Source organism: Canis lupus, chromosome 18, assembly GCF_003254725.2.
Source record: "Canis lupus dingo isolate Sandy chromosome 18, ASM325472v2, whole genome shotgun sequence".
Classification (NCBI taxonomy): Eukaryota; Metazoa; Chordata; class Mammalia; order Carnivora; family Canidae; genus Canis; species Canis lupus.
Genome location: NC_064260.1, coordinates 50,199,292 through 50,222,453, shown reverse-complemented (window position 1 = coordinate 50,222,453; position 23,162 = coordinate 50,199,292). Strand labels below are relative to the sequence as shown.

General features: G+C 38.9%; 1 protein-coding gene across 11 annotated transcripts in view; it reads left to right on the top strand.

Moving 5' to 3' along the window:
- KDM2A (lysine demethylase 2A) overlaps nucleotides 1-23,162 on the top strand; it is a 151,215-nt gene that overhangs the window by 47,179 nt on the left and 80,874 nt on the right. The window contains exon 2 of one of the 11 annotated variants that reach the window (XM_049096845.1): nucleotides 9,547-9,735. The exons of 8 other annotated variants lie outside the window; for them this stretch is intronic. Coding sequence is in view for 1 of the 3 variants with exons in the window: in XM_025446224.3 (XP_025302009.1) it covers nucleotides 757-759 (3 nt within the window). In the remaining 2 variants the exon portion in view is untranslated. Of the gene's footprint in view, nucleotides 1-41; nucleotides 168-610; nucleotides 760-9,546; nucleotides 9,736-23,162 lie in introns of those variants that run through there. 2 more of the 11 variants (XM_025446226.3, XM_025446224.3) reach the window with 2 other exon arrangements.

Sequence of the window (23,162 nt, the reverse complement as noted above, 5' to 3'; positions counted from 1 at the left end):
TATGATCATGTTTTTAAAATATTTTTATTTATTTATTTGAGAGAGAGAGAGAGAGAGCTCACAGAGGGAGAGAGAGAAGCAGACTCACCACTAAACAGGAGCCCAGAACACTGAGATCATGCATAACCTGACCTGAAGGCAGACACTTAACCTACTGAGCCACCCAGGTACCCCTGTCCTATGATCATTCTCTCTTTTTTTTTTTTTTTTTTTTAAGGTTTTATTTATTAATGAGAGACTTAGGGAGAGAGGCAGAGGCATAGGCAGAAGCAGGCTCCTTTCAGGGAGCCTGATGTGGGGACTCAATCCCAGGACGCTGGGAACACGACCTGAGCCAAAGGCAGATGCTCAACCACTGAGCCACCCAGGTGCCCCTCCTATGATTATTCTTAAGAGAGCGCTTCATGAGCTGGTTGTGGCCCTCTGTGAATTTAATGTAGCCTCAACTTTAATCCATCTCTTTATATCCTTGGATCACAGAAGTTAGGAACTCTGTCCTCTCAGGGCAGTAATCTAGCTAACACACTCTTGCTTCTGACAGTGACCTCAAGAGAATGTAGATTCATAAATATAGTGATGATTTATAGTACTTTTATAGTTTCCAGTGTACTTCTCTGTTGATTATATCTTCTGATCATCATAATTCCGGAGGGTTACCAGAACTTGAGGATGGTGCTACAACTCCAGATGTGGCATCCACATATCTTAATCTGTCTGAAAGATGCCCTTGGAGTCATGTGGTGAATTAACAAAAAAATGGTGAGCCTTTTTGGGTGAATAAGATAAAAAAAAAGTCACCCTGTATATATATATGTGTGTGTGTGTGTGTGTGTGTATTAAGATTTTATTTACTTATTCATGAGAGAGACAGAGAGAGGCAAAGGCACAGGCAGAGGGAGAAGCAGGCTCCATGCAGGGAGCTGACATGGGATCCCGGGTCTCCAGGATCCCACCCTGGGCTGAAGGCGGCACTAAACCTCTGAGCCACCAGGGCTGCCCAACACACACTGTATATTTGAAACAAGGTAGGAAAAAGCCTACTCTGATGGATAATAGCAAACATTAACTGAATGTATACCATGTGCCTCGTACTTGCACTTTATACATATTGACTAACCTCAGCAACCCTTTGACATAGGTCCTATGATTCCCATTTTCTAGTTTGGAAACTGAGGCATAGTGCAATTAAGTAACTTGTCTGAGGTTATCCAGTTAAGAAGAGTCAGAATTCAAAGCAGGCAGTCTGGCTCCCAAGGCTTCTAAGCTATATTGCCTCTTTTTCAACTTTGTTGGAGGACAGTTTGTATATGTTTTACTGATGAACTTTGGTGTTCCCCAGGTAATCTTTTCTCATTCAGGAGATTCATTCGCATAAATGTTTGTTCAGTGCTTACACTGTGGCAGCTACTTTGCTTGGGCCTTACTTTTTCAGAATTTCCAAATACTGTGGTTTCAAGTAGTGCTGAAAGAAATTAAGAGGGCGATGATATACAATTGACCCTTGAATAAGCAGGGGCTAGGGGCCTTGACCTTCTCTGCACAGTTGAAAATCCACATGTAACTTTTGACTCCCCACAACCTTAAGTACTAATAGCCTATTTTGACTAGAAGCATTCCATAACACTACAAAGTCAACAAACATATATTTTGTATATTATATAAATTATATATTCTTATAATGAAGTAAATTAGAGAAAAAATGTTGAGAAAACCATAAGGAAAAGAAAATACATTTATAGTACTGTATTTATTGAAAAATATCTGCATGTAAGATAGCCCATGCAATTCAAATCGATGTTGTTCAAGAGTCATCTCTACTTAGGTTGAGGATCACTCTTTGAGATTGGATGGTCACTAAAGGCTCCCTAAGAAGATGGCATTTTGTGACTGAGACCTGAGTGATGAGGAGTCATTCTTGTAAAGTTTGAATGCTTAGGGGACCAGATCTAGGTCAGCAGAGCTCTAGGTAGAGGGACCAGCAAATGCAAAGCCCTGTGGTATGAATGAGAAAATATTATAAGTACTTAATTTAGTGTCAGACACCATGCAAAGATCTTGGGATACAGTAATGAGCAAGGCAGGCATGGTCCCTCTGTTGTGAACCTTCCAGTTTGGTGGGGAAGTTAGTAATTAAATAGTTCTTTTAGTAATGTCAATTATAGTTACGCAAAGGACTACAAAAGTAAATATAGGCTGCAGTGAGAATATATGATAGAGTGACCTAATCTAAACTTCAGGAGTGGGGAGGAGGCATCAGAGAACATTTTCTCTGAGAAAGTTTTTAAAACTAAGACCTAAAGAATGAGTAAGAGATAACGAGGCAAAAAGGAAATGATTAGCATATGTGGTTGGAAGGAATCTGACCTATTGGAAGAATCTACCAACCACCAAAAAGGCTAGTGAAACTGCTGAGAAATAAGTACAGGAGAGAGTTAAAATCTTGACAAGGTAGTCAGGAGTCAGGTCAAGTAGGGCTTTATTCTGAAGACAGTGGGAAGGCACATGTTTAGCAGAGGAGTAATATGCGTGGACTAATAACAGCTGCAGTATAAAGAAAGGATCAGGGAGGGAGAGAGAATGGATTTGGTGATGCCAATTAGGAGGCTATCGCAGTGGTTTAGGTAAGATACAAAGGAAATATGGTTGAGAATACAGATAGTGGTATTAGGGAGGGTTTGAAAAGTATTTAGAAAACAGAATCACAGGATTGGTTCCTTGGATGTGTGGGAGGGTGACTTTAAGGGGGTTCATGTAAGCATGACTCTCAAGGTTTTCTCATGTGAATGACTTGTGATGTCCTTTTATTGAGATAGGGCACACTGAGGAAAAGCAGGTCTGGAGATTGAGGGGATGAGCATAAAGCTCACTTTTGAGCAGGTTTGGTCAGATTGGATGTGAGGTATCTCTAGAACTGTTGAATAGGTAACGGGCTATGGTTCTGGGCCACAGGAATGGCTTTTTGGCATACACCTGTGTCTTGTTGGCATACATGTGCATAAATAAAGTTGGGTAGACATACAGTAGCTTACAAAGGGAGTGAAGGAGGGCCAGGGGGTATGAGGAAAATCAGGAGAGTAGTGGTATCTTAGAAGCCAGAGGATTGTGATGCTTACTCTTTATCAAGCACTGTGTTAAGTGTTAATACATTTTTACTCATTTAATGCTTGTAACTATGAAGTAGGTGCTTTTATTATCTCAGTTTTATAGATCAGGAAAGCTCCATAAGATGGAGCTATATAATTTGTCCAAGACCATCAGATAACAACTGGAGAGGTTATTGGTTTTTTTTGTTTGGTTGGTTGGTTGGTTATTTTATTTTATTTTATTTTTTTGGTTATTGGTTTTTGAGCCCAGGTTTGTCCAGTTCCAGGTGGTATTCTTAAACATTTCATACTGATGGTGTTAAAAAAAGAGGAAGGGTATAGTCAGCTGATACGGATGCTACCCAGAGGCTGAGTATATTGAAGATGGAGATTTTCATTGGATTTGGCAACATAGAGGTGATTTTAAACTGGAGTTTCGGTGGCAATTTGGAGCAGAAGACATTCTTCAAAATAAATGTGAGGTTAAATAGAGACAGTGAATGAAGAGAAGTGTAGAGAAGTTTGGCTGTGAAGAGAGAAGGGGAGCAGGTCATAGTTACAAGTTAAAGTGCTGGATCCAGAGAAGGTTCTCTCATGTTTTTGTTATATTTTAAGATGGAAGAGACCACTGTATTTTTTTGTTAATGGTGCTATCATCTATTATTCTTTCCTATGTTATTCTTCATATTTAACCAGTAGCTATTATCTGATGGATTTCTCATATTCATCTTTATGTAGTTTACACTGCCACTCCAACAGTTTGGACTCTTAGTCTAGACTATTGTAGTCACCTCTTCCTTGGATTTTTTTTGGGGGGAGGGTGGGTATCTTTACCATTGTTTCTTAATGTTGTGTTTCTCAGGTTCTTTTTTTTTTTTTTTAAGATTTTATTTATTCATGAGAGATAGATATACACACAGACACACACACACACACACACACACACACACACACACGAGGCAGAGAGAGAAGCAGGCTCCACGCAGGGACCCGATGCGAGACTTGATCCTGGGACCTGGACCCCAGGATCATGCCCTGGGCCGAAGGCAGGCGCTAAACCACTGAGCCACCGAGGGATCCCCATGTTTCTCAGGTTCTGATCATGTTCTTATCCTCTGTAAATTCTGTAAAGTCAGTGGTGTGGAATGGACACTGGACTTTGGTTCATGGTACCTGGCTTTGAATTTCAGTTTATTAAGCTTAACTTTGATGAACTTAATTTTTTTTGACACTTTAAAAAATTTTATTACCTTAACTTTACCCCTAACATGGGGCTCGAACTTAAAACCTGGAGATCAGGAGTCCTGTATGTTTTATTGACTGAGCCAGCCAGGTCTTCTATGAACTTTAATTTTTCATGTGTGGATTAGTGAAAATAAAACTTAATTTTTGGAAATTGTTTATAAGTGCTTGGTTAAATTGAAGGGTTTTGCCATTGTAGGCACAAACTTCTTAGCCTGATATTCAGGCCCCAATTGACTACTACAGTCTTATTAGGTACTCTTAATTCATGTATGTTCCAGCCAAACCAAGCTACCTTCTTGTTTTTTTCCACACACTTGTGTTGTCTCCTTGTCCCTACCATAGTTCTCATCTTCTAAACCCTATTTGCAATATTTTTTCCTTAGTCCTGTGTATTGAAGGAAACTTCTTTCCTAAATCCTCATAATTTTTCTTCCTTACCTCTTACGGTGTCTAACTGGATACAGATAGAAAGTTTAATTATGTCTATATTATATGCTCCATGAGGACAAGGCAGGACTTCCCTGGCACACACATAGCATAATATTGTTTACGTCATTGAGACTCACATTGCTGGTTGGTTAACTTTTCATGAAGACAAAGTATAGTAAAATTAATCTACTATATTCTGAGGTTGAGTGCTGACAGTTATTAGAAGAATGTCTAGAATAGAACCAAAGAGAAGGGAAGCCAAGGAACAAAAATTTGCCATATGTTGTTCTGGTCATTAGAGGAAGGAGAAACAAGCTACTTATTTCTTGAGACCATCTAGTTACCCTTGCTTTTTTTTTTTTTTAATATTTTATTTATTTATTTATTTATTTATTTATTTATTTATTTATTTATTTATTTATGAGAGAAGCAGAGACATAGGCAGAGGGAGAAGCAGCCTCCCCATAGGGATCCCACTGTGGGACTTGATCCCAGGACCCTGGGATCACAACCTGAGCCAAAGGCAGATGCTCAGCCACTGAGCCACCCAAGTGTCTGTGTCTCTTATACTATGTTCACTGGGCTACTTTCATAATTAGTTTGGTTCCCCTGTTGATATTGGGAAATGGGTTTCCTGGATAATAGGCATGAGTATTTGTTGCTGCTAGGCATTGTGAGGAAGTTAATTGAAAGTCCTTTTGCCAGGTTGAGTAGTAGCCTACCAAGATTCCTCCTTTGAACCTTCAGGAGACAAAATGTCCACTTAACAGAATAGTGTCTACAAACACTCTATGTGCAAAGGTTTGAACATGGTATATAGAATGGTAAGGTACCATTTTCCAGACCCTTTTCTTAGGGAAGCATTTTCTTGACCGGATCTTCCAGTTATAAATTCTCTGTAGTATAAAATATTTCTTATGCATAACACCTGTCAAAATTGCAACTCTATATTTACTTGAATTGTTTGATTGTCTGTTTCCCTTTCAGATTGTAAGTATCATTATAGGCTGCTACGATGCCTTTTCTCACTGTTTTATCCCCATGCTTGGTATAGTGTCTGGCCCATAGTAGGTACAGATGAATTTTTTTTTTTTTCTGTGAATGTGCATCTCTAAAATGCTCTCCCTCCAACCCCATTCTGTCTTCTCAGTAAGCTCCTAATTGTTCTTCAAGCCCATAGATATTCTTCTCTTGAGTTCTCCTCAGTTACATTCCTGAGGCACTTTGTATGCATTTCTGTTGTAGGACCAGTCATGTGTTAAAATTATTTGACCATGAGTCTCTTTCCATCCAGCTGGAGTAGACATCTTTAAGACAAGGATCATGTCTTAATTTAAGTGTTCAGAAAAGTGTTGAATTGAACAAAATGTGTTGTGCACTTTCTAAAATACATAAATTTGTAGAACATAAAAATTGAACGCTAACAATGGAAAGAACCTTAGATTGGTAATCAGAAAGACTCTCCAAGCTTTATTTTATTCATCTGCAGGTCTTTCTCAATTCTAATAGTTTAAACTGGTTGTTTTCTTTTTCTTTTTCTTTTCTTTCTTCTTTTTTTTTTTTTTTTAAGATTTTTTTTTTTTACTTATTCATGAGAGATACAGAGAGAGAGAGGCAGAGACACAGGCCGAGGGAGAAGCAGGCTCCCTGCAGGGAACCCGATATGGGGGGACTCAATCCGGGAACTCCAGGATCATGTCCTGAGCCTAATGCAGATGCTCAACCACTGAGCCACCCAGACATCCCTAAACTAGTTGTTTTCAAAGATGACCACATCATCTGGGAGCTTGTTAGCATTGCATAGTCTCAGGTCCAGCTCCAAACTTACTGAATCAGAAACTGGGAGTGAACCTAGGAATCTGAGCTCAACAAGCCCACCAGGTGATTCTGGTAGATGATAAAGTTTGGGAACCACTGGAATTATTTTAGCAGTCTATTTTCTGTGTGTTCAAAAAAAAAATTAAGTTAACTACCTTAATTTAAACTTCAGAGCTTAAAGTTATTTTTTTTTTTAAGATTTGTTAAATTTATTTATTCAGAGAGAGAGAGAGAGAGAGGCAGAGACACAGGCAGAGGGAGAAGCAGGCTCCATGCAAGGAGCCCGATGTGGGACTCGATCCTGGGTCTCCAGGATCACACCCCGGGCTGAAGGCGGCACCAAACCGCTGCACCACCGGGGCTGCCTTAAAATTATTTTTAAAGCTTTTCTTCATGTGTTTCCTTCTAGTTGAACGTGTGGACATTTTTCTAAACTACTGATCATAGCTGTATAGCCAAAGTGTTTGAATCAGAGGCAGTCAGTTCAGAAGTATTTGAAGACTGCTGCTTAATGCCACTTGCACAAAACAAAATATGTACATGTGTGTTTATTTATATCTGTATGTGTGCACCTAACACACACACACACCTGCTTTTTTTTCTTCATTTTCCGTGGAAACTTCTCCATGATGAGTGGTTAAAGGAAGGGAATGCTAAAGTACAGGCTTTTATGAGACAGACTTGAAAGAATGGTATGGCAGAATTAGACATATCAAAAAGTAGAGGTTGCTTTTTTGCAGTAGCAGGTATACATACTTTTTTTTTTTTTTTTACCTCCTTTGCCAAGGAGCTTATTTATTTATTTTTAAAAAATATTTTATTTATTCATGAGAGACCCGGGGGGTGGGGGGGGGGTGGGGGTGGGAGGCAGAGGCACAGGCAGAGGGAGAAGCAGGCTCCATGCAGGGAGCCCGACATGGACTCGATCCCGGGTCTCCAGGATCAGGCCCTGGGCTGAAGGCAGCGCTAAACCGCTAAGCCACCCGGGCTGCCCTAATTTTATTTACTTTAGTTCTTGCAAAGCTAACATACAGCATTAAATTAGTTTCAGGTATATAATATAGTGATTACCAAGAAGCTTTCTTAGCAGTAAATGTTTGCCTCAGTGTTACCTGCAACAAGTTATTGTGGACTGAAAAGTGCTTATTGTTGGTATTCCTTGACTTCCTGTAAAGGGAGTTGTATACTTTACTGATAGGATCCATATAATAGCTTATCTCAGATGTATATTTTGTGCTTGGCACCATGCTAAGTGCTTCAGATGTGGCCCACTTAGACCATTGTTGTTTTGGCTTAATACCTTGAGTCTAAATTTACTTTGTTAAATAGAGGGAATCTTTTAGAAATGGAATTTCTGAAAAGAACTCCTTTTAAGATACAGTGTTGCTGCCTGGTTAAATGCTTGCAGGATTTAGTAAACAGTATCATTTGTTCCATTTACAATTTCTGTACCATTAGTTATAACACATCTCAGACTTTGTAAATTGAAGAAGCCTATTTTTTTTAGTCTTTCCTTAAATGGAAGTTACTTCTTTTTTTTTAATTATTATAATTGCCTTTCTCCACATTTTTTCTATCTTTTAACTATTTCTTAGTGTGGTTGTCAAAACTGTAAGAATTATCATAAGCTCAGAAGTTTTGTTCTTTTGGTTTTGTGCTCATTTATTTATTCAACAAACCTTCTCAGGCGTACTTTCAGTGTTTAAAGAATGTACTGGGTATACAGAAATGAGTTGTCTTGTACCCTGTTCTCATAGTCTGATAAGAGCCATATAAACAAATAATTATGCTATACTCTGATAAATGAAATTTAGAAGGTACAAAGTACAGAAGCAAGAGAAAGGAGGGAATGACTGAGGAAGAAATTCAAAGAAGAGGAACCAGCAAGTCCAGAGGCAAATATGTTTGAAACAAGCGTTACAAGTTCAAAACAGCATTGCCAGAAGTTGAATGTTACTGGAACATAAGAATGGTAGGGAATCGGAGAGGTGAAGAGTCAGTCATGTAAAGTTGTATATACTTTGTGCAGTTGGTAATGGGGAGACATTAAAAGAAGTGTAAACATGGGGGAGGCTTGATCATATTTCTTATTTTTTAGAGACAGAACAAGTGAGTGAGTCGTGAGGAAGGGCAAAAGGAGATGGAGAGAGAGTCTAATGCAGACTTTGAGTGTGGAGCCTGATGTAGGGCTCAGTCTCATGACTCTGAGATTATGATCTGAGCTGAAACCAAGGGTCAGACACTTAACTGTACCACCCAAGCCCCCCGATCATATTTCTGTTTTAGAAACTTCACTGTTGGAGGGTGTTGTGGAGGATAGACTGGTGAAGGAAGAATTGCAGAGGTAAGGGAATGAAATAAGAATCTAATAGTTCGGAAAGAAATGATAACTAGAGGTTTGGTACCAAGAGTAGAGGTGGAGGCTAGACTGAATCAAGTTTTTTGGCAAAGAGTTGATAGGACTTGGTGATCTCATCAGATGTTCTGGAAGAGGAGGATAACTCGCAGGTTCTTGTTTTGAGTCCTAGGTTGATAGGTAGTGCCATTGGCTAAGAGAGAATACCATGGTTTTATACAAAGGTAAGAATATAATTTGGGTGGGGATCTCTGGGTGGCTCAGTGGTTTAGTGCCTGCCGTCAGCCCAGGGCATGATCCTGGGGTCCTGGGATCGAGTCCAGTAAGGCTCCCTGCATAGAGCCTGCTTCTCTCTCTGCCTGTCTCTGCCTCTCTTTCTGTGTGTCTCTCAATGAATGAATGAATAAAATCTTAAAATATATATATATATTTTGATTTTTAAAAAAAATTTATTTATTTGAGAGAGAGAGAGTCCCAAGCAGCCTCTACACTGAGCATGGAGCCCAGTGTGGGGCTCAGTCTCATGATCCTAAGATCATGACCCAAGCTGAAACCAAGAGTTGGAGGGTCAACTTTAGATGCCTGCAATGTTGATTTTTTTTTTTTTTTTTTAAGATTTGTTTGAGAAAGAGTACATAAGGGGAGAGGGAGAGAGCAAATCCTCCAGCAGACTTCTCACTGAGTGAGGAGCCCAACTCAGATCTTGATCCCAGGACCCTGAGATCGTGGCCTGAGCCAAAACTAAGTCAGCCCCTTAACCAACTGAGCTACAGAGTCAGCCTCTTCACCAACTGAGCTACGCAGGTGCATAATTTTGATTTTTTTTTTAATGTTAATCTTTATGTCTATGGTGTAGTATATTTTATTCACCAATTATTGAGTGTACTTTATGAAAAACTCTACCCAGAGATTCTTGGCTAATGTCATGAGGTAGCATAATAGATTTGGGTGACTTTTTTGGGGCAAAATTAGTTGAGAAACCATTTTATTTTAATTACTATATGAATTACTTAATTTTTTCTAGGCCTTTTTACCTGACACTTGTCCGAGTCTGAGGCTAATCATATAACATTCATTCACTTGGCTTGTGAGCTTTCTCAATTTATCTCCCTTTGTTCACAGTGTTACACCAAGTTGTCCTCTATGTCATTTATAAAGATATTAGGAACTGCCCCAAACATTATGTTATGGAGGACACAAACATTTGGGGAGATCCATTTTCTTTTGTACTTTATTAAATTTTTTTTTTAACCAATTCTTCATATGTGACACAAAATTGTTCCAGATTCTATATTTTAAAAATTTGGGGGGTCACCTGGTTTGTTCAGTTGGTAGACCATGTAACTTTTGATCTCAGGATTATGACCTTGAGCCCCAGATTGGGCGTAGAGTTTAATTTTATAAAATCATTGTAAAAATTTTATTTTATTTATTTATTTTTTGTAAAAATTTTATACAGAGCCTTGTTAAATGTTTTTGTAATTCTAAATACATTATTATTATTTTTTTAGTTTCTCCCTTTATGGAGTCCATGTGGCCATTATAATAGCACATTCAAGAAAGCCCCACTTGGTACTTGTGCCATCTTAAGTCAAGTTGGAATTTTGTACCACTGGGTACAAAGAGCCAGAGAACTCCATTGGGTAAAAGTAGAATAGGAATTTCTAATGCCATGGTCAAATGTACATAGTGGTTTTAGATGAAGGAAGGTAGCACATCTCTATGCCTCTCAGCCTGCCCTGTGTAAGAACAGCCTTTTCTCATTTTTCAGAGGTTTAGAGTTTTCTAATCACCTAGCTATATCTCTTCATTTGGTGGACTCATCTGAAAACTGAAACCTATTGGCTAAAATTTCTCAGTCTTGTTCTACGTAATAATTACTTGAATGTGTATACCTGCTCATATTAATAAAATTCATTGGCTTCTGCTAAATCTCTAATGGGACTAGAATGGCAAGCAGACACATGTCCATTTGAACCAAAATCTGTCTGTTCGTTTCACAAGCATCTGATAAGTTCATTGCCACAGGACTTTAAACCAGAAGCACTGGCTTAGCTGTGAAATAGTTTCTATTTCTATTCAGTTTCTGAAAAGACGTTCCTTTGGGTATAAATGCTTTTTTATATGCTATTAAATTCTAAAAATACTTTATTGGCTAATTGTACTAAGGGATTAATTGATATTAAAAGGGCTCCTAGAATTGTAATTAAATACAGGGATAATACAAAGGACTTGAGAAAAATTCAGATAGGATTTTCACATGGGTAAAATTTTACCTTTTTCCATACTGATCAGTCTTTTAGAATGTAAAAGTGATGACTCTCCCATTATTTATTAATGTTTTTGCTTTCTTCCCTCAACTTTGATAGAATGTGTGTGTGTGTGTTTTTTTTTTTTTTTTTAAGATTTATTTATTTATGATAGAGAGAGAGGCAGAGACACAGGTGGAGGGAGAAGCAGGCTCCATGCCGGAAGCCCGATCGGAACTCGATCCCGGGACTCCAGGATCGTGCCCTGGGCCAAAGGCAGGCACCAAACTGCTGAGCCACCCAGGGATTCCCCTGATAGAATGTTTTTAAGAGGATTCCCCCCACTCTAGTGATAGAAATTATATATGCTAGTTGTGAAAAATACATTAGAAAGACACTCATGATCCCACACTGAACCAGCATATCTTCTAGTTGTTCCCATACATAAAAGTATTTTTATGTAGCTAAGATTATGCTTGATATTTTATTTTATTTTTTATTTTTTTTAAAGACTTTATTTATTCATGAGAGATAGATACAGAGAGAGAGGCAGATAAACAGGCAGAGAGAGAAAAGCAGGCTCCATGCAGGGAGCCTGATGTGGGACTCGATCCCGGGCCTCCAGGATTATGCCCTGGGCCAAAGGCAGGCGCCAAACCGCTGAGCCACCCTGGCATCCCTAATTTTATATCTAAGTTTATCACTATCATTTCCATGTCACTAAAAAGTCTTGTGAAAGACCATGGCCGCCTCTAGTTTATTTGCTCATTTTTCTGTTATTGGGCTTTGGGTTATATTCATTTTGAGGGGGGGCATTCAAAATAAAAACAAAGTGAACTTAATCATATATTTGTTTTTCTATGTTTCTTTTTTCTTTTTTTTAAGATTTATTTATTCATGAGAGACAGAGAGAGAGAGAGAGGCAGAGACACAGGCAGAGGGAGAAGCAGGCTCCTCACAGGGAGCCGGATGCGGGACTCCCAGATCCCAGATCCTGGGATCACGACTTGAGCCGAAGGCAGATGCTCAACCACTGAGCCACCCAGGTGTCCCTGTTTTTCTGTCTCTCAGTATATCCTTATCATTCCTTAGAAGTATAGTAATTGAGGTTATATACATTAAAAAACTTATGAAAATGTTTAAACATGCACAAAGTAAGCAATAGTATGATGAACTGTGTACTTCTCACCAACTGCAGAAATTATTAACATGAGGAACTCTTCTTTCATCTGTATCCTCCACTCTCTCTCCGTTATTTTAAATTAAATCCCAGATGGGGAGGGCACCTGGATGGCTCAGTTGGTTAAGCATCTGCTTTTGGCTTAGGTTATGATCTTGGGTCCTGGGATCGAGCCCCAAGTTTGGCTGTCTGCTCAGCATGGAGTCTGCTTCTCCCCCTACCCCACTCATGCACATGCTCTCTCTCTCTCTTTCTCTCTCAAATAAAATCTTTTAGAAAAATCCCAGATGGGGTTATTTATTTATTTCATCTGTAAACACTTTAGTTCTATATATCTTAAGTTTTTAGTAAATAGTAAAAGCAAAAATTACTGTTTGTGAATAGGAATAATGCAAATACAGAAAAGAACATAAAACATAAATTTTTAAAGAGATAATTTATTTATTTATTCATGAGAGAGAGAGAAAGAGAGAGAGAGAGAGGCAGAGGGAGAAGCAGGCTCCCTGTAGGGAGCCTGATGCAGGACTTGATCCCAGGACCCCAGGATCACAACCTGGGCAACCAAAGGCAGATGCTCAACCACCGAGCCATCCACGTGCCCCAAAATATAAATTTATTATAATTCAGTGAGTGATCAGAAAATGAACATCCTTATAACTATCACGCAGTCAAGATTGGAATTGCCACCACCTCAGAAGCTTCCTCATGCCTCTCCCAATCACTAGTTTGTTTTTTTTACCCAGTAAGGACTTCTAACATTGTAATTTAATTTTGATTTTGAGGTTTGAAGAAATGGAATAGTATAGTATGTATTCTTTTTTTTCTGGTTTGTTTTACCTGATATTATGAGGTTCATCATGTTGCTCTGTAATATAAAGACTTCAAAAGCATAGCCACATTACCAGTATCACAGTAAAACAAATTTTTTTGTTAAGATTTTATTTTTAAGTTACCTGTACACTCAATGTGCGGTTTGAACTTAAAACCCCAAGATCAAGAGCCACATGCTCTGCCGACTGAGCCAGCCAGGTGCCCCTGAATAATTTCTTAATATTTTTATTCAGATTTCCCTAATCTTTTTTTTTAAGTGGTTGGTTGTCTTCTTTTTCAGACAAAGTTCATTCACATGTTTGTTTGTTTGTTTTTAAGATTTTATTTATTTATTCATGATCGACATAGAGAGAGAGAGAGAGAGGCAGAGACACAGGCAGAGGGAGAAGCAGGCTCCATGCCAGGAGCCTGATGCGGAACTCGATCCTGGGACTCGATCCTGGGACTCCATGATTGCGCTCTGGGCCAAAGGCAGGCGCCAAACCGCTGAGCCACCCAGGGATCCCACCCCCCGCCTTTTTTTTAAGATTATTCACATGTTTTGTAAAGTTACTATGTCTCTGAAGTCTCTCTTAACCTATAGGTCACTTCTCCCCATTTTTCTTTTCTGGTGGAAAAATGTGGTTACTTGTCTTACAGAATTTCCCACTCTCTGGATTTTACTGATTGTATATTTGTGGTGTCATTTTTTAAAAATTGAGATATATGTAACATACATTAGAGTGCACAAGTCTTGTGTTCAGTTTGGTGAGTTTTGACAGTATAGTGCTATTCAAAACAGCATACAGAGAACATTTCCCTTTTTTTTCTTTTTTTTTTAAGATTCTATTCTATTCTATTTATTTGAGGGGATCCCTGGGTGGCTCAGCAGTTTGGCGTCTGCCTTTGGCCCAGGGGTGATTCTGGAGGCCTGGGATCGAGTCCCACTTCGGGCTCCCTGCAGTGGAGCCTACTTCTCCCTCTGCCTGTGTCTCTGCCTCTCTCTCTCTCTCTCTCTCTCTCTCTTTCTCTCTGTGTGTGTGTGTGTCTCTCATGAATAAATAAATAAAATCTTAAAAAAAAAAAAAAAAAGACTCTATTTGAGACCGAGAAAACAGGAATCGGGACAGAGGAGAGGGAAAAGCAGGTTCCCCACTAAACAGGGAGCCCCATCTAGGGCTTGATCCCAGGATCTCAGGATCATGACCTGAGCCCAAGGCAGCCGCTTAACCTGCTTAACCACGTAACCAACTGAGCCATCCAGTCACCCCCAGAGAACAATTCCATCTCAATGGAAAGTTCTTTGTGCCTATTTGCAGTTAGCGTCTCTCTCTATCCCTGTATCTGACTTGTATCACCATAATAGGTTTTCCATTTGGTGTTCATATATATAATACATATATAATACATGTATTATATATGTATTATATATATATAATATATATCCCAAAGTAAAGTATATATGGACACCATGTCCATGTGTGTATATATATATATGGAATTACAGCATATGCTCTTTTTAAGGGGCTTCTTTCACGTTCCATTATGTTTTTGAGACTTGTCTATGTGTTTCCATAGTTTGTTCCTTTTATTGCTGAATATATTCTGTTGTCTATGTGTATCAAATTTCTTTAGTCTCCTTTTGATAGGTTTTCTGTTTGGGGTATTATGAATAAGGCTGTGGTAAATATTCTTTTTTTTTGTGGTAAATATTCTTATGCAAGTTGGTATGGACATGTATTCATAGACAAAAGTGTAATTGCTAGGTCAATATGAAAAATATATGTGTAACTTTAGAGATTACTAAACTCTCTCTCTTTTTTTAAGATTTTATTTATTTATTCACGAGAGACAGGGAGCGGGGAGGGCAGAGGCAGAAGCCGGCTCCACACAGGGAGCCCGATGTGGGACTTGATACCGGGACTTCAGGATCACACCCTGGGCCGAAGGCAGGCGCTAAACTGCTGAGCCATCCAGGGTTCCCTGAGATTGCTAAACTCTTTTTTTTTTTGTTAAGATTTTATTTATTTATTCATGACAGACACAGAGAGAGAGAGAGGCAGAGACACAGGCAGAGGTAGAAGCAGGCTCCATTCAGGGAGCCCGACGCGGGACCCAATCCCGGAACTCCAGGATCACACCCTGGGCTGAAGGCAGGCACCAAACCGCTGAGCCACCCAGGGATCCCCGAGATTGCTAAACTCTTAAAGTGCTGTTTGATTTTATACTCTTCCCCACCAACCGTGTATGAGAGCTGTCCTTGCTCTGTATACCTGCTAGCATTTGGTTTTTGATATTGGTCATTCTGGCGATTATGAAATAGTATCTCATTTTAATTTGTATTTCTTGGGCACCTGGGTGGCTGAGCGCCTGCCTTTGGCTCAGGTGATGATCCTGGGATTGAATCTCTCATTGTGCTCTCTGCAGGAAGCCTGCTTCTCCCTCTGCTTATGTCTCTGCCTCTCTCCGTCTCTTATGAATAGATAAATTTTTAAAATCTTTAAAAAAAAATTTGTCTGATGGCTAATGATGTTGAATGCCTTTCCATGTGCAAATCGGTTATTTGTATATCTTTTTGATGAAATGTCTGTTTAGATCTTTTGCACCCTTTTTATTGGCTCATTTTTTAATTGTTGATTTGTAGATTCTTCATATATTTGAGTAGAAGTCCTTTCTAGATGTATGAACCAAAAATACTTTTTCCAGCCTGTGATTTACCACATTACATATTTTTAATGGTATATTTTGGTGAGCAAAATTCTTTTTTTTATCGTTCTTTTGCTTTTATGGCTTGTTACATGCTTTTAAAATTTGATCCTGGGGGTATCAGGATGGCTCAAGTCGGTTAAACATCTGCCTTTGTCTCAGGTCATGATCCCAGGGTCCTGGGATCAGGCCCCATGTCAGACTCCCTGCTCAGTGAGTTGTCTGCTTCTCCCTCTGACTCTCCCCCCTGCTTGTGCTCTCGCTGGCTTGCTCTCTCAAATGAATAAATTAATCTTTAAAAAATAAGGGGGGGGGGGATCCCTGGGTGGCTCAGCGGTTTCGCGCCTGCCTTTGGCCCAGGGCGTGATCCTGGAGTCCCGGGATTGAGTCCCGCGTCAGGCTCCCGGCATGGAGCCTGTTTCTCCCTCTGCCTGTGTCTCTGCCTCTCTCTCTCTCTCTCTCTCTCTATGTCTATCATAAATAAATAAATAAAAATAAATCTTAAAAAAAAAAAAAAACTTGATCCTGGAGGCAACCTTTTAAGGGGGAATGTGGTAGTGTCCCCATTTTGCTCATTATGAAATAGGCCCAGAGAAGTAAAGAGACTTGTCTTAACAACTAATAAGTTGTAGAGCAAAGCCTGGAAACCAGGTCTTTTCAGGTTGAATTTCTTTCCATTACACCATATTCTCCCTTTCTCTTTTCCCTTTAACTGAAAATGATACTGTGCTCAGCTATTTTTTCTTAAGAGTTCTGTGCCCTCTTTTACTTTGGGCTTTTGCATATGCAGTTCTTTCTGAGTTGAGCACTTTTCCTCTCTCTTTAATTCTGTTTATCTTTCAAGCTTCAGCTAGATGTTAATTATATTTTTTAGGAAATTTTTGGCATTTCTCTCCTTTCCTGCTAGATAAGGTGCGTCTTCTCCAATTCTCCTAACATCAGGTTTTTCTGCAGATAGCAGGTAATACCCTGATTGTCTTTCCATATATTCTCTGTAGGTTCTGAGGGCAGGAGCCCTGCCACACTTAGTAGCCAGCATATTGACAATGTCTGGCACATGGCAGATGGTAAAAAATGCCATGAATTCAATTAAATATAATTCTCTCTTGGGGCACATGGCTGGCTCAGTTGGTGGAGCATGGGACTCTTGATCCTCAGGGTCCTGAGTTCAAGCCCTGTGTTGGGGTAGAGATTACTTAAAATAAGAATAATAAACTACTTTGAAATACATACATACATAAATACATGAATAAATTTCTCTACTACTTGTGACAAGTACTGTGTACTGTGTATTTAAACCCTATTATGTATTTAATTTTTTTGTACTGTATACTTAAACCCTATTGTGTATTTAACTTAGCATTTTTGTGTAGCATCATGAGGTTCCATTTGTGATTATGGAATCCCTGAAAGGATTGTAACTTTTTTTTTTTTAATTAAAAAAAAATATTTGACAGCTCAAACAGGGCAAATGGCAGGGAGAGGGAGAAGCAGGCTACCTGCTCAGCATGGAACCCAATGTGGGGCTCAATTCCAGGACCCTGGGGTCATGACCTGAGCTGATGGCAGCTGCTTAACCCAGTGAGCCACCTGGGCGTCCCAGGATTGTAATATTTTTTTTTTTTTTGTAATATGTTTTAAAGTAAGGGTTACAAAAATTGATTTTTATTCCCCATATACCTAGGAAGTGTTTAAGATTATTGAATTGAATATTTGACTAGCTTTAGGAAGTTTTATTTACCCATTTTCTTTTTTTCTTTTTCTTTTTTTTTTTTTTAAGATTTTCTTTATTCATGAGAGACACAGAAAGAGAGGCAGAAACATAGACAGAGGGAGAAGCAGGCTCTCTGTGGGGAGCCCAATGCGGGACTCAATCTCAGGACCCCAGGATCACATCCTGAGTCAAAGGCAGATGCTCAACCACTGAACCACCCAAGCATCCCTGTTTACTTTCTTTTTTTTTTAGGAGAGAGCAAGGGAGAGTAAGCAGGGCAGGGGGAGAGGGACGGTCTTTTTTTTTTATTAGAGGGAGAGAATCTGAGCATGGAGCCTGATGTGGGGCTCCATCTGACGCTTAGCAACTGAGCCACCCCGGTTCTCCTTCCCCCGGCATTTTCTTTATTTTTATCCATTTACTTCTACTACTAACATTGTCTTAAACTTCAAAGTTAAACTATATAATTGCCTGAACTATATTACATCTGAAAAACTAATTTATAAATTTCATAGCTGCTGTCTTTGTCTTTGAACAGCAGGCATTGATTGCATCTTTCATCCCTGAAGAATAGATAGATTCTTGAAAAGTAACTTAAATTGACTACTGTTCTGTGGTTAGATTAAAAAATACTCTTATTCTTAGGCAATATACACTTAAGTATTTTAGGGGTAAAATGATTTATGCAATTTACTACTCTTAGATGGTTTGATACTAAGAAAAAATATCATAAATAAATAAAAATTTTTAAAAAAAGGAAAAAATCTATAACTCTCCCTGCCCCCATACATATGTACAGTCTTCACTTTGCATGGTAGTGTGAAACTATTAAAATGACCATGTAAGCCGAAACCATGCAAGATGATTAATCAATGGGAAAAATTATGAAGTGACTTTTTAAATTTTTTGTTAAAACTTAAAAAAACCAATTTCATTGTTGGTTATAAATGTATGAGGAAGTGGAAAAGTAATAAAGCCAATATTTGGTATACTTATTTGATTTATTTAGGTACACTAATTTAAAGCATTAGAAATATGGAATATTAAAGTATTTTAGGGGCACCTGGTCAGTAGAGCATGCAACTCTTAATCTCAGAGTCTTGAGTTGAAGCTCCGAGTTGGGTGTGGAGCCTACTTAAAAATCAATCAATCAGGGATTCCTTGGTGGCTCAGTGGTTGAGCATCTGCCTTTGGCTCAGGATGTGATCCCAGAGTTCTGGCTCCCTGTGAGGAGCTTGCTTCTCCCTCTCCCTCTCCCTCTGTCTCTTCCTTCTCTCTGTGTCTCTCATGAATAAATAAATAAAATCTTAAAAACCAATCAATCAATAATAAAGTGTTTTATTTCATGAGGTACCTGGCTGGCTCAGTTGCATCTCTTAATCTTGGGGTTGTGAGCCCCACATTGGGTGTACAGATTACTTAAAATCTTTAAAAAAATAAAGTGTTTTATTTCTTAGTTTAAAAACTTACTGGCTAGGGGTGCTTGGGTGGCTCAATGGCTGAGTGTCTGCCTTCAGCTCAGGTCGTGATCCTGGAGTCCTGGGATCGAGTCCTGTGTTGGGCTCCCCACAGGGAGCCTGCTTCTCTCTCTGCCTAGGTCTCTGCTTCTCTTTGTGTCTCTCATGAGTAAATAAAAACAAATAAAATAAAAAATAAACCTTACTGAGTAGTTAGGGGCACCTGAGTGACTCTTCATTTAAACGTCTAACTCTTGATTTCAGCTCAGGTCATGATCACAGGGTCATGAGATTGAGCCTCGAGTTGGGTGCACTGGCATGGAGCCTGCTTAAGATTCTGTCTCTCCCTTTCCTGCCCCCTACCCTGCACTGGCATGAGCACACACATACTCTTTCCCTCTCTCAAAAAAATAAAAATAAAAAAAGACATTTTAAAAACTTACTGAGTAGTTTAAGTAGTACTTGTCTCCTACTTCTTATATGACTTATGATGTGGAACAAATATCTTCTGGATGCCATGGCTTCTATCATATATATATCCTTTGCATTTTCAGTGTCACATAATATTTTTGAGAGTTTTTAAGTTTTTTTGCTGGTGTCACTTCCTCTGAGATATCTTCATGCTTGTCACAATCATTTATGTTGTAAAGTTTGCCTATATTAAGTTCCTCTGATGCATGTAACTCCATTTATTTTCTATTCAAATTTTACTTCCATTATTATCACTTTTCACTTTTTCTTTTTGAAGTAGGCTCCATGCCCAGCGTGGAGCCCAATGCAGGGCTTGAATTCAAGACCTTGAGATCAAGACCTGAGCTGAGATCAAGAGTCAGATGATCAACTGACTGAGCCACCCAGGCGCCACTCATTTTTTTTTTGCTTCATTTTCACCTTTGTAGGCCAATTCCCTCTCTTGATTGTCCATTTTTGTAAATGGGTTTATCCCTAGTAGACTCGGAGGCAACACTACTACACACTTTGCTTTTTGTGTATGAACTGAAAAGCATGCCCAGTGACTCATCACTAAGAGACTTTGAAGGAAGTGATGAGATTGGTTACTGATCATGGTGCACATCTGTTGTTTATATAGTGATTTATGGACTGAGGAACCCACAGTAAGGTTTCTAGTTTATGCAACTACCCAACAGTTCATATACCATGGTAATTAAAATTTGGAGTATGTTGCTGAAGGACTGATGTTACCTAACTAAAGTGTGGTAACTGAAATTTGTGCATATTGGGAGTATGCAAAACAAGTACTACAGGTATAAAGAGTATGTACAAATGAACACAAATGCTTTGATTTTTATAATGTTAGATTAATTCCTTGCAGGAAGATTTATGTTATTGTATTCATTTTTACTGACTTGTAGCTATGGTTTACAGGGAGGATCAGATGATGAGACTGTATGCATATAAAAATCGTTTGTTAACCATGACACATCATAAAGAACAAATGTCTGTTATGGTTACAACTGAAATATACTGAATAGCTCTAATATGCCAGGCAATATTTTAGAGATTTTACATGTGTTAGATATGTTATTTGATTTTTATGGCAGCTCTGAAGTTGGCAGTATATTATATAATTTCATTTTATAGATGAGGAAACTGAGGCCCAGGGCTGCTTACATAAGTTTAGTTGGTGGCCTATCCAAGATTCAGGATTAGGTCTCTCTGACTCCAAATCCATATGTTTCTACAACTCCTTTTTTTTTTTTTTTTTAAGATTTATTTATTTATTTATTTATTTATTTATTTATTCATTCATTCATTCATTTATTCATTCATTCATTCATTCATGAGAGACACAGAGACACATGCAGAGGAAGAAGCAGGCTCCATGCAGGGAGCCCAACGTGGGACTCCATCCCGGGTCTCCAGGATCACACCCTGGGCTGAAGGCGGCACTAAACCGCTGAGTCACCGGGCTGCCCTACAACTCCATTTTTTATGGGGGTTGTTGAGCGTCCTCCCAGAGACCTTTTGATAGTGGCAAAATTGAGACTAAAACAGGAGAGGAGCATTTTAGTTATGTTTAAGTTTATGAAGCTTTAGGTGGTTAGATTCAGGTTAAATATTTTGGCAAAAATATTTTGCCACTGTGTATTGCATCCTACCATGAGACACAGTGTCAGATTGCCTTACTCATGGTGGTGCTAGATTTGATCACTTTGTTGCAGGTATGACTGTCAGATCTTTCCTGTAAAAATGTATTTTGTCTTTGAAATTAGGAAGTAATTTGTGGGATGGTACTTGAGATTCTCCCAACGACATTTCCTTGAGCATCTATTTATTTTCCTTGCTCTGATATACTTTAATCTTTAAAAGTTAGGCAAAAAAAATTTTTTAAACCTATACCTATTTTTCTTTTATGGTTTAAAGATTTTATTTATTCACGAGAAACACAGAGAGAGAGAGGCAGAGCCATAGGCAGAGGGAGAAGCAGGCTCCCTACAGGGAGCCTGTTGCAGGACTTGATCCCAAGACCCTGGGATCATGACCTGAGCCAAAGGCAGACTATTAACCACTGAGCCACCCAGGCAGCCCCACCACCAAATTTTTTTTTATTTTATTTTTAAATAGTCTGCAGCCAGTGTGGGGCTTAAACTCACAACCCCAAGATCAAGAGTTTATGCTCTACCAACTGAGCCAGCCAGGAACCCCATAAATTTTAAAATTAAATAATGTATTTTTATTGTAGGAAAGAGGACTAGATCTCAAGAGAAAAGAAAAGGTCCAAAGGCACCATTGAACTTTTATTTTTTTATAACTTTATAATTCTTTTTTTTAAACTTTGTAATTCTTAAATTAGTTTATTATTTTATTCTTTTTTATTATTATTTTTTAAAGATTGTATTTATTCATGGGAGACAGAGAGAGAGAGGCAGAGACACAGGCAGAGGGAGAAGTGGGCTCCATGCAGGGAGCCTGACATGGAACTCGATCTGGGGACCTCAGGATCACACCCTGGGCTGAAGGCAAGCGCCAAACCACTGAGCCACGCAGGGATCCCTTCTTTGTTTTGTTTTGTTTTGTTTTTTATTTTTTTTTTCTATTTTAAATTTTTATTGAAAAAATTTTTTTAAGATTTTATTTATTCATGAGAGAGAGAGAGAGAGGGGTAGAGACACAGGCAGAGGGAGAAGCAGGCTCCATGCAGGGAACCCAACGTGGGACTTGATCCCAGGACTCCAGAATCTTGCCCTGGGCCAAAGGCAGGCGTTAAATCTCTGAGCCACCCAGGGATCCCCTATTTTAAATTTTTAAAAAAAATTTTTAAAGAGGAGGGGAGGGACAGAAGGAGAGAGAATTTTTTTTTTTTAAGATTTTATTTATTAAAGAGAGAAAGTGCACATAGATGTGCACATGAGTGGGGGAGAGATGGAGGGAGCAGCCTACTTGCTGAGCAGGATGCTGACATGGGGCCGGATCCTAGGACCCTGGGATCATGACCTGAACCAAAGGCAGATGGTTAATCAACTGAGCCACCCAAGCTCCCTGAAGGAGAGAGAGAGAATCTTTTTTATTTTTATTTTTTAAGATTTTATTTATTTATTCATGAGGGACAAAGAGAGAGGCAGAGAGATAGGTAGAGGGAGAAGCAGGCCCCATGCAGGGAGCCTGTGGGACCCTGTCCTGGAATTCCAGGATCACGCCCTGAGCTAAAGGCAGACGCTCAACCGCTAAGCCACCCAGGCATCCTGAGAGAGAGAGAATCTTAAGCAATCTCCACACCCAGCACCAGAGCCCAACGTGGGGCTTGATCTCACAACCCTGAAATCCTTATCTAAGCTGAAATTAAGAGTTGAATTTCAAATAATTGAGCCACCCAGGTGCCTCAGTAATTCTTAAATTATTTTAGAGTTGTATATTCTATAAAGTATAAAGCACTATTCTGTATTTTAGTTATTATAGTCTAGTAGAACACAGCACAGCATACACAGACATACATACATACATTTGGCCTGTTAAAAATTTTTGAGGGTTTTTTGTTGTTATCGGTAAACAAAATACAGCAATCAGTTGTAGAAACTTTAAAGAGAAGACAGAATTTGAGCTTTACTTTGTTGGTCTAGTTGTAGTGGCAAAGAAAAAAGAAGAGTTATTTCATG